At 37.2% G+C, this 12,001-nt stretch overlaps 2 protein-coding genes across 4 annotated transcripts in view; both read left to right on the top strand.

Moving 5' to 3' along the window:
* On the top strand, positions 1-6,677 carry LOC107588837 (protein O-glucosyltransferase 1). Its single transcript, XM_016277067.1, has 11 exons — positions 1-153; positions 1,034-1,124; positions 1,236-1,379; positions 1,486-1,621; positions 2,018-2,139; positions 2,245-2,304; positions 2,383-2,482; positions 4,408-4,466; positions 4,543-4,710; positions 5,270-5,326; positions 5,690-6,677. The coding sequence occupies exons 1-11, from the start codon at positions 78-80 to the stop codon at positions 5,844-5,846; spliced, it is 1,170 nt and encodes a 389-aa protein (XP_016132553.1). The 5' UTR covers positions 1-77; the 3' UTR covers positions 5,847-6,677.
* A 129-nt stretch (positions 6,678-6,806) lies between these two features.
* Positions 6,807-12,001, top strand: part of LOC107588839 (complex I assembly factor TIMMDC1, mitochondrial-like) — an 8,383-nt gene continuing 3,188 nt past the window's right edge. Inside the window, exons 1-6 of one of the 3 annotated variants that reach the window (XM_016277072.1) lie at positions 6,807-6,889; positions 8,531-8,749; positions 8,956-9,121; positions 9,378-9,466; positions 11,348-11,415; positions 11,572-11,650. In XM_016277072.1, coding sequence (XP_016132558.1) covers positions 8,538-8,749; positions 8,956-9,121; positions 9,378-9,466; positions 11,348-11,415; positions 11,572-11,650 — 614 coding nt within the window. In that variant the 5' untranslated portion in view covers positions 6,807-6,889; positions 8,531-8,537. Of the gene's footprint in view, positions 6,890-7,495; positions 7,626-8,530; positions 8,750-8,955; positions 9,122-9,377; positions 9,467-11,347; positions 11,416-11,571; positions 11,651-12,001 lie in introns of those variants that run through there. The other 2 variants (XM_016277070.1, XM_016277071.1) reach the window with 2 other exon arrangements.

The raw sequence follows: 12,001 nt of genomic DNA, 5'->3' as shown, positions 1-12,001 counted from the left end.
TCTAGTTTCAGACCATACTAGTACATTCATCGACTTCTCCTCAAATCGAGGCAGTCACGCTTAACTGATACAGAAAAATGGAGCTGCCATGGCTGCTCATGCCGTCTTTTATCCTTTTGCTGAATGGAGTTGAATTGTGTCTTGCAGATAACGGTGAGAACTTAGAGAATTTTGGTTTGACGCTGACAATTATCTATGTTTGGTCGGTCGCGTTTTAATTAGTTAACTTTCACATCTGCATTTTAATAGCGTGCTGTAGATTTCTGTACCTGCGTCTTTAGCATTAGCGGAGTTTAGACCCAGCAAACCTGATGTTTTTGGAAGTCTTAAATTCATAAAGTCATAGCATTACATGTTTTATGCATTACCAAACAACAACAAAACTTGTTTTGCGATATAAAATCCAAACATCCTTAAATGAAGATACAGTCACTTGTGATGCGAATTAACGTAATCATATGAAGTCTTTGTTTTCTGAGAACAAAATATGAGTTTATGCTTTAAAAAATAAATATCTTTTGATGGGGAAATGAAATGTTTTTTCCCCTTTGAATTAGGTCGATTTTTTGAGACCGCTGGCAAATGTTTGTTTTTATTTAATCAAACTCATTGACTTGATCAAACTTGATCATTTTAAACAATTTCTCAGAAAACAAAAGTTTTGCTTCTCAAGAAAATGTGTCATGATTAGACATTTGCAGTGGAAAACAATGCAAAAATACTGAGGACGAGCATTGCTTTTTTTGCAGTGTGATCGGAGGGTACGGGTTTTTTTGTCAAATGAATTAAAAAGTAATGGAGATCAGTTGGAAAGTGCATTTTTTTTACTTTTATGTATTGCTTATTTACATTTAGAGACACTATTGATGTATTGTGTTCCATTCCTTGGTCTTGAATTTACCTTCATAAAACCTGCAAAAACCCTGTTTTCAAAATACAGCACGTCTTACTATTATAACTGTCAACAATCTGTGTGTTTAGGAAAAAATATTGAATGAACAGATTGATTTTTTTCCCCCTCTCTTTCCATCAGCCAAACGCTGGCAGTCATTCATCAGGAAGATCACAGAAGCCACAAATAATTACCAGCCATGCAGTCAGGAGAACTGCAGCTGTCATCTCAGGTCAACTTATAAAGTAGCCCTTGTTCATAGCAGATCTTCCCAAAGAATACACACTGCAGATGCATGCATCTGTATAATGTAAACTTTCCTCCATCGCTCTTTTGATTGCAGTGTCCTGAAAGATGACCTTAGGCCATTTAAAAACGGCATGTCTGAGGGGTTGATGGCAGACACAGTCCACAGAGGTGTTGGTACGCACTACCAGATCATCGGGAACAAATTGTACAGAGAACAAAGCTGCATGTTTCCTGCAAGGTTGGTGAAGTGTACGTTATTTATTAATCATTTTTTTTGAGTAAAACCATGATCCTATTGTGTGCGTATGGATGTTGAATATCAGACATTTATCCTTTCTTTGCAGATGCAGTGGTGTCGAGCACTTCATCCTAAAAGTGGTTAACCGGTTGCCAGATTTGGAGGTGGTGATTAATGTGCGCGACTATCCACAGGTTCCTGGATGGGTTCAGCCAGTCTTGCCTGTACTTTCTTTCAGTAAGGTGTGTACAACCACACCAAGTGTAGCACCATTGAACAATGTACTAATTTGATTGTAGGGTAAATCAGTAGTATTTGGTATATCCTGCTTAATTATATTAAGGCAATTTACATTACTTTGTGCCTCTGCCTTCAGATTACTAACACTGACTGACCCCATAGCTTCACTTTTTATTAATGTAGTAAAAAATAAATACATATATATATATATATATATATATATTTATTTAATTTTTTTTGTAAAAGAATATGCATGAATAGAACATTCTATTTTCAACATTCAAAAAGTGTTTGGCTTGTTTATAAACAAAATGAATATTAGTAGGATTAATATTAGTAGGGCTCTAATTGTATTCATGTCTTTTAACATTATAGTTATACTTTTGTTAATCGTTTAGACGGCAGACTACCAGGACATCATGTATCCTGCATGGACGTTTTGGGAGGGAGGTCCTGCTGTATGGCCCATTTATCCCACTGGACTGGGCCGATGGGACCTCATGAGGGATGACCTGAAAAAGTGGGTAGCAAAGATTTAAGAATGCTTGAGAGTATACAGATGGTTAACTGCATTACAGTCGATTTCAGGCCATTATATATCTAATGTTTAGTTCACACTCTTCAGATCAGCTGCTCGATGGCCCTGGAAGAAAAAAAATCCAAAGGGATTCTTTAGAGGCTCTAGGTCAGTTGTGTTTCCAACATATAGTTAAATGCAGTGTTGTTTTCTTTGTAAGCTGATTCGTTTAGCCAATCTTTGTAGGACCAGTTCAGAAAGGGACCCTCTGATCCTTCTCTCAAGAGAAGCCCCTGACCTTGTGGATGCCGAGTATACCAAGAACCAGGCTTGGAAGTCAGAGAAGGTTTGTTTATCCTTATTTAACATATGAAAGGCATCCTTGATCAGTATCACACCATTCATTCGCTTAGGCCGCTGAACTGGTCCCCCGACTGAGCCTAGTTTCTGGCATCCCTTTTTCCTTTTCCATTTCTGTCACCTAATGGAGTTTGGGTGCCTTGCTGCTGTTGCCTTTGTCTTGGTTAGTTGGGGCCTGAAAGACACTTAACTTTCAGAAATGTGTTGATATGATCACACTGACTGACACCATCAGATAAGAACAAAACTTGAACTGACTTAAACTGGATAATAGCAGTATTCCAACAGGGCAACCCATCTGGTCTGTCTTGGACTTGGGAATCAGTAGGGTTGGGTATCGTTTGAATTTTATCGATTCTGCTTATCGTTATCGATTCCTATTCTTATCGATTCCTAGTTTCGCTTCCAGTAAGATGAAAAAATCAGATACAAAAAAAATAAGTCAAACATTTAGATATCAACCATTTATTCTGTGTCTCTTTACAAAGCATTCTGTTGCAGCTGAATAACACGAGCAAAATTCAGCAGCCTACAGATCACTTAGGCCTACAAGAGGAACTTTGCCTATGCTTTTAACAAAAATACCACAGCAAAAACAACTAGATTAATATACATTTAAAATATTAAAGTGTTAAAGACAAGTAAACAGTCCGTAATAAAACAGGAACAAACAAATCAATTAGCAATAGCATAAATATACACAACTGAACCACATTTCAGGTACAGAAACTGTAATTAAACGTTTAAAAACACTGCATGGTTTTCTTTTCATGAATAAAATGTAGATTAAAGTTATTAAATATATTCAGTCAAGATCAGTAAATGATTTTCTTTTGTTCTTTGATAAACATTATTGACAGGCAGCGCGTTTATAGGCTGCTGTCTCTTTAACACCGAACGCACGCAGACCTAAAAATACTGTACGTGCATTTTCTTTCTCATTTTCTCATTCCTTACACAATGGGGCAGTTACGCCATCTAGTGGTGGAGGACCCGACTAATTATATCAGGGTTTAAAGGGGTCATATGATGCGATTTCAAGTTTTCCTTTCTCTTTGGAGTGTTACAAGCTGATTGTGCATAGATAAGATCCCTGAAGTTGCAAAGACTAAAGTCTCAAAACCAAAGTTTACATTCACTTAAGACAAAAACGGCTGTGTTTATAATGATATACTGACGTAGTTTTCTGCATACTGGTCCATAAATATGAAATAAATCAGTTCCGGCCCGGAACAACCTTTTCTGAGGTGGAAATGCACGGACCGGTTCGAGAACGGACACAAACTGGGAACCCGCCAGTGTTGCCAACTGCTTTCAATTGAAAGTAGCTTAAACTGGCAGCTAAATGTCACTAGATGACATCACAATTTCAAATTCACTGATCTATATAAAGATGAACGTAGATCAGTGGGCAAGATGAGAACTTACATAAGGTTTGTCCAAGAAGTTGCTATATTTGTCCCTAAACATTTGAAAAAAAGTCTTTAAAAAAAAAGGCGGGGAAGTCGCTAAATCTAGCTACAAAGTAGCTAAATTGGCAACACTGGTCAACCCGCACCGCGACCGCTGTTCTCTGTGCTCAAACAAGGCGCAAGTTCTTTCCGTTCCTGCAATTAAATCGTTTTAAATCCCATTCAAATGCGAACGCAGCAGAATCGAAATGCGCGTGCCTTATCGAATACCCGGTTCTTGCAAATTTGGAACCGGTTTTCGATACCCAACCCTAGGAATCAGTTTTATATGTATCGTATTGCTTGGATTTTAAGGGGCATACAAGGACAGGCTTGGGAAACATGCTAGAGGTGCTTTAATATTTTCAGCAAACTCAAAATCAGTTTGTTTTATCTTTCTGCTGTAGACTTTGTCTTTTCAGAACTAACATTACTATTTTGTTTTGTTGTTTTTCCTCAGGACACTCTGGGTAGACCCCCAGCCAAAGAAATCCCTCTAGTTGACCACTGTGAATACAAGTAAGACCGGTCTCATATGAGCTATAGCACTGAAACCGTGAACCAGCATAGATCGTATGTTATCTTTATCCCTCAGATACCTTTTTAACTTCAGAGGTGTGGCTGCTAGCTTTCGTTTGAAGCATCTTTTCCTGTGTGGATCCCTGGTTTTTCATGTCGGCGAGGACTGGCTTGAGTTCTTCTACCCTCAGCTCAAGCCCTGGGTTCACTACATTCCTGTCAAACAGGACTTGTCTGATCTGAGGTAACTTAAACATTTTCCTCTGGCTAGCTGATATCCACCCTTTTCTTTAACACACGTTTTACCCTGTGTACCCTGTTGTGATTTTATGGTCCAAGTGTTTTACATTCTGTGCTTTTAATCATGTTAGCCGTCTTTATTTTACATGCACGTGTAAGGTATTATCTCCATTCACACTTTTGCGACGCTTTATCAATGGGCCTAGTAACAACAACAAAGTTTCAAATCTAAGTTTGTGCTCAATAATTTGCATTTCACAAAAGTATGTTACATTTGTATATCTATATCAAATATCATGACCACGAGCAATCAAAGTGCCAATTTCAGTCTTACATATATGACAAAAGGGGAAAAGGAAATGTTAACAATTAGGCAATATATTGTAAATGTAATGTGTAACATATTCAGCTGAAATGTTCTGTTTACTCACCTTCATATTGTTCCAGACCTGTTAAAGTAATTATCATCAAACAAGAGAGATGTGTTCATAGAAATGTTAATGAGAACAGCAACAGAGAACTGCTGATGTTCTAAACTAAACTGTTTTTCTTTCTGTTGTTAGAGAGCTGCTTCAGTTTGTGAAAGAAAATGATGCTGTAGCAGAAGAAATTGCTGTGAGGTAACAAATTGCTCATTCTTTTAATGAGTTTATTCTAGTGTATACATTTCTGTCATGTTCACTCACCCTCATGTCGTTCCAAACCTGTATGACTTTTTTTTCTCTGGAATATTAAAAAAAAATACATTAAATGTTTGTGTTTTTCTTGTTCATATAATGGAAGTCAATGGTCAACCAAACTGTTTGGTTACCAGTATTGTTCAGACTAGCTTCTTTTGTTTTCTGCAGAAGAAAAAGGTGCTTGTAGTTTTGGAACAACATAGGTATGAGTAAATGATCATTGAATTTTAATTTTTGGCTAAACTGTCCCTTTAAGACATTGTCTGTGCTAATACTAATATTTCTGGTTCTGTACTTCTTTAGGGGCCAGAACTTTATTCTGAATCATCTCCGTATGGAGGATGTGTCTTGTTACTGGGAGAGGCTCCTCACTGACTTCAGCAAGCTGCTCAAATACAAACCCAAGAGAAAATCTAATTACAATCAGATCATCCACAGAGACAGCAGATCTGAACTCTGACCTGAGGAAATCATAATGGGGAGACCATCCTCCTTTTTGTCTGCCTTTATTCTTGCTCTTCATTCTGTTGCTCTTTAAACTGATCTTAACAAGCTGAAAATAGCGTTTAAAGGCAGCTCTGTGTGGTTAATCCAGTGAATCCTGCCAAATGTCTCTAAGACTGTCTATATTGCTTCAAAGGAATGTTTTAAAATCAGTTAAGTTAAAATATAGTAATCTGCCTAATTATAAAAGAGACCTGTTCAGACCCTCATCCTCTGGATGTCAGAAATATTACACCGCTATAAGATGCTTGGTGATTTCATAGCATTCATCAGTCTCATCACAAGTTCTTAAGGTCATAAGAAGTCAGTTTGAAGTGTGGTGTTAAATCTGATGCAGGTGTAGCACAATGCAAAAATAATTGATTCTGAAACAGCATAACAGACAACGACCTGCCAAAAATGTTTCCTTAAAATTGTATGGCTTCATCATGGTCTTAGTGGAATTGTTACTGTTTAAGAAACACTTTTTTGAAGTTATGTAGACATTTTTCCATTGCAGATTTTTGGGGCAATTTCAGTTGAATAGTTAGGACTAGTTATTTAAAGTGTCAAAACTGAAGCCAGTTCAAATGAATCCTGTCATCTAGGCCATAAGACCACATTCAATACATTTGTTACATGAAATAATGTCAGTAGATTACTTTGATCAAGTGTAGAATGACTTTTTGTTGTAAAAAATAATTTCTGGATCCAAATGATTAGTGATTTTGGATGAACTCACCATTTTGAACATGTCTTCTATGTCACGTGACGTTAATTTTGATTCCACACTTAAGTGCCACTAGAGCAGGGCTGTCCAAACTCGGTCCTGGAGGGCCGGTGTCGTGCAGAGTTTAGCTCCAACCCAAATTAAAAACACCTGAACCAGCTAATTCAAGCTCTTACTAGGCATAGAAACTTCCAGGCAGGTGTGTTGAGGCAAGTTGGAGCTAAACCATGCAGGACACCGGCCCTCCAGGACCGAGTTTGGACAGCCCTACACTAGAGGATCATTTGAATGTAAGCATAGCTGAATTGATCCTGAGATGTTGAATATGTTCTAGTATTCAAGTAGATAATTGTCACCGTGTCTGTAGATTAAACATTTTCTCATTAATTTTTATGACCACAAACTAGTTAGTTGTTTAATAAAGGTAATCATGAACAATAAAAGCTGTTTTTTTTTTTAAACGCTGAAAAAGTTTTTTTCTTTATTCCTTTATATTTTGATGGCTTTGATAAGCAAGCTAAACAAGACATTGATTTTAAAGGGGTCATAGGATGCTTTTTTTAAAGATCATTATTTGGTGTAACAGAATATGTTGACATGCTTTAATGTTCAAAAAACACATTATTTTTCAAATACTATACGTTATTGTAGGTCCTCTATGCCTCGCCTCTCTCAAACTCTTCGTTTTCTACAAAGTCCCTCCTTCCGACAAGTGCAGTCTGCTCTGATTGGCCAGCTGACCCAGTGCATTGTGATTGGCCGAAAACCGCAAGCACTTGTCGGAAATGTAACACCATAATCGCCAGCTTTAGCTTTCAAAATAAATCTAAAGACAGTAAATAATGTCATTGGTTTTACCATCAGTTCAAGCCCGAAAGGGGAACAGAGTCGCGTGACACCATTGTGTAAGGAAGTGAACATGTTGACATTGTAATGGACGCTGAAGGAGCATTGAAGGAAAGCAGGTGAGACATGTCGGATTTTATGAGAATAAGTCCATATTGATTTATACTACGCTTTGCTCCTGTATATGTACATTCAGATTTACAGTCTACTCCTTTTTTTTTTTTAGCATTTTACAAATGATCCTAAGTTGTTAAGCGATGTCATTTGCCTACACACTGTAAAATATACTCAGTACGTAAGACTAGAATTCTGTTAGTGCTTGTTGAGAAAGTAGAATATAATTTTTTGCTTCGTTAAACATGCTTCGCTGGCACTTGTTTTGGATATGTTGAATTCTACTTTGTGTTTGACTTTTTCCTCCAAAGCAGCATTTATATTACCTTTGGTTTAATTATGATTTGATATCATTGTGGGGTGTCTTCGCATGTACAGCTGGGTTTTTATTTCGCAGTTCTTCTGAGAAAATGAGAGAATTGTGAGATACAAGCCCTAGTTAAAAAAATACATATGCTAAAATTGATTTAAAATACATTTATTTTATACTAAGTATACTTCAAATCCATTAACATATTTACTGACATATCCCTGATGTAAAATTATAATTAAACATATATATATATATATATATATATATATATATATATATATACTTTTAAAAAGTAGAATTACGAGATATTATTATTAGATATAAAGATGTAAACTTGTAATTGCAAGGATAAGAGTCTAAATTCTTTATGTAACACATTTTTTCTTATAATTACGAGAAATAGGCTAAAGTCTGAGTTGTGATATTAAAAGTGGCAATTACTTTTTTTTTGTTTTTTAATCCCATGGCGGAAACCAGCTTCTATAATTTATTCCTCTGTGATGCAGAAACTCTTTTTGGCAGCTGTGTTGCTTCAGGTGTTTAATGCAGCCTGTCTGTATGATTCTTTCATCTAACCATAGGGCATGCTTGTCAGTGTGGATGAACATGCATAAACACGCTCCTATACCTCTGGCCTTGTGTTTCTGTGATTGAACAGCTTGTTGATGAGTACTACAGGCCGGCTGGATTCATCACCCACATGTGGGGGGACAGATGCACATGGACTTGAGGGCTCACATCTGAGTCTTCTGGGGTTCAGTCTTCCTAGTGTCCATGCATCTGATAGTACCTCCACACAGACTTTACCACAGCACCTACGTAAACCAGAGTTCCCTGACACAGGATGGGATCGTATCAAAGATCTTTTCTACAGGAGGTAAGTATCAGTGATGTGTCTGCAATACATAACACATTGTTGTGTTTCTCTGCCATTGTAATCGGATTTTAAATGTGTAGTTCTTTGCCTTTCACCGGCCTTGTTTGGTACATGTGATATGAAATTTAATTCACAGTTAACTAAGCACAGCCAGATGCTATGCCATATTTGTAACACACAGTATATGTGTTCTGCTTTCCACTCAGCGAGGGTCAGATGCACTCAGAGGAGTTAAGGAATATAGAAAAGAGTGGCATTGCTGCAGCTGTGGTTGGGATGGTCTATGGAGGCCTACCAGGAGCAAGACATGCCCGTGAGAGATTCATCCAGCTCAGCCAGGCTGAAATTTACCAAAACAGAGTGGATGCAGTGGTAAGCCAAAAAGAACAGAGGCTGAAAATATATGCATCAAATGTATCTGTTTTGTAGCAACAGATTTACATTCACACTGACATCTGCTCTCATTGTCCATTAATGCATCAGTATACTTGAGTACTGTAAAATGTTTTTTTTATGCTTGAATTGCTTTGTTTTTATATTTTGTACATCTGAGAAATGCACATTATTATTTTATGGTGCTGAAATGTGCATACAGTGATGTTTTGTGTATATATTTGTGTCTCTCCAGCGCTCAGCCCATAATGCAGCTATTCGTGGGTTTGTGCGCTTTGGCTGGAGGTGGAGCTGGAGGGTAGCAGCTTTTGTGACCATGTTTAAGTAAGTTTAGATATGTTTAGGTTTAATTTGTGAAACATTTAATTACATGTTTAAATGAACTTGTCTGACATAAAGATATAGTTTACCTGAAAATGAACATTTGCTGTAAATGTACTCACCCTCAGCCAATTCAAGATGTAGATGAGATTGTTTCTTAATCAGAACAGATTTGCAGATATTTAGCATTATATCATAAGCTTGCCAATGCATCCTCTGCAATTAATGGGTGGCGTCAGAATGAGAGCCCAAACAACTGATTAAAAACACTACAGTAATCCACATGGCTCCAGTCCATCAATTAACGTCTTGCGTGTAAAGCTGAATGTTTGTATGAAACAAATCCATCAAACCATCGCTTCTGGCTAAAATACAACCCCATAATTCATAATATTACTTCCTCCAATGGAAAAAGTCCATCCCCTGTTGTCCTCTCACATCGAAATCCACCCATTATACAGTCAAACCAAAAATTATTCAGACACCAGATATAATTTTTATATTTTTTACTAGTGGGTGCAGGACACTATAGTTAATTTATGTAAATGAGGATAGCAAAATAAAGTAAACTGTGACATATTATACCACAGAATTCTTCGCACAGTGGACTTCCAGTAAAATTGATAAAAAATTTGGGACCAAAAATTTAATTTGACATTTTGACCTGACCATGTTTTGTTACATACCTTTCTATCAAAGTTATCTGACATTATCAAGCTGAATTTGTTCTGACACAGTTTAACCCTGAGTTACTATAGCGAATAAACCGTGATAATGTGAGAAATGTTGAAGGTGTCTGAATAAATTTTGGTTTGACTGCATTTGGACTGTTTTGTCTTGTATAATCCATAATATTGCTTTCTCCAGTGAAAAGGTTATCTTGTCTGAATGAGGAGAGAAATATGCACAGATCAAGCTCTGTCAAGCCAAAACCGTTCTAAAGAAATAGGTTTTGATGTGAGAGGACAACAGGAGATGGACTTTTTCCACTAGAGAAAAAGTATTTTATAGATTCTGATTCGGAAGTGACCTCTTTGTGGATTTGTTTCTTACAAACATGCAGCTTTTCACTTCACAAGACGTTATTTAAAGGATTTGTGATGTTTTTAACAGCTGTTTGTTCTCTGATGGCACCAATTCACTGCAGAGGATCCATTAATGAGCAAGTGATCTAATGCTAAATTTCCTTTAAAGAAACAAACTCATCTACATCGTGGGTGGCCTGAGAGTGTGGACATTTTTCTTTAATTTTACAATTAATGTATTATGGACCAGTTTCACAGACTGTGATGACGCATTTTAACAGTCATCAGCATAGCAAATCATGAAAAGTTTTTAAATATTATTTTTATTTTTTTTATTTATGTACATTTACAACAGTTTACTATACCTTTGCATAAAATTACAACAACAACAAAATAGTTAACACTGCAATGAGGGTGTTTTCTAATACAATTTTTAGTGGCGGAAGTGTTTTTTTGTTTTTTTTTCTCCATTCAGTCTCTCTATTTTTTTTCCTCTTTTTTTTAAATTGTGAAAACATTACTGATTTAGCCAATAGTGTGATTTCGGGGAAGGCTGAAATGGGTGGTTGGACTGTTTGGGGAAACCTATTTGAAAACAGTCATTATTTCATTTATTTTATTTTATTTAAGCACTGCTAGTTAGTTCAAATTAGAAACTATATACCTTTCCAGTGAGCAGCATTATTTCAACAGCAGATTTGAGTTTTAGAAATATATACAGCATGTGTTTGAAAACAGAAGAATAGGTTTAGAACTACTGTACTAGGATTGTTGCTGCAGGAAAATTAATAGCCTGTCAGGTTTCTGCAATTATGAAAAATGCTTTATGCTGTTCAAATCTTTTTTTTTTTTTTTACAGCACTGTAAGTACTGGATTGACGGTGTACAGAGACCAAAATGCTCTGAGCCATTTTGCGGTTGCAGGTGGTAAGTTCACAAACTCCTCATCCTCTGGGTCTCTGGGTGATGGTACTTTAGTAGGCCTGTGTCTGTGCCTCAAGTTAAGTGATTTTAAAAGCATGTTTGCTGAACATACTAAGATGACCAGACAGAATGACAGTATTCGCATGTGTTTGTGTTCAGCTCTCACAGGAGGAGTGTTCAGGCTGAATCTGGGATTTAGAGGGCTGCTGGCTGGTACGGCCATAGGAGCTGTACTGGGGTGAGTAGAACAGAGCGAGAGAGAAGGAGATTGTGTGTGTGTACTGGTATATATGGTTTATGAGGACACAAATGTGTATAATGACATGGGTACTACAACGTAAACATGGTTTATGAGGACACTTCCTGTGGAGAGTCCCCGTAAACCACAAATGCAAGTATGTGTGTGTGTGCATCTCACATCTCAGCGCTGTTGCTCTCCCTGGAGAGATGTGTCTACCCTGGAGCAACACTGCACTCTTTGCCCCCTCACACTACCATCTCCCTCCCATTCTGTCAGTCAGCTGTGGCCTTCCCTGTAACCTTTTGTCTTACATCTGCATCTCCCAGCGAAAACCACCCCCCTCCCCCC

This window comes from Sinocyclocheilus grahami, unplaced genomic scaffold (assembly GCF_001515645.1).
Source record: "Sinocyclocheilus grahami isolate Dianchi unplaced genomic scaffold, SAMN03320097.WGS_v1.1 scaffold108.1, whole genome shotgun sequence".
In the NCBI taxonomy this organism is placed as follows: domain Eukaryota; kingdom Metazoa; phylum Chordata; class Actinopteri; order Cypriniformes; family Cyprinidae; genus Sinocyclocheilus; species Sinocyclocheilus grahami.
Note: the sequence above shows the minus strand (reverse complement) of the source record. Positions and strands in the feature narration are given on the sequence as shown.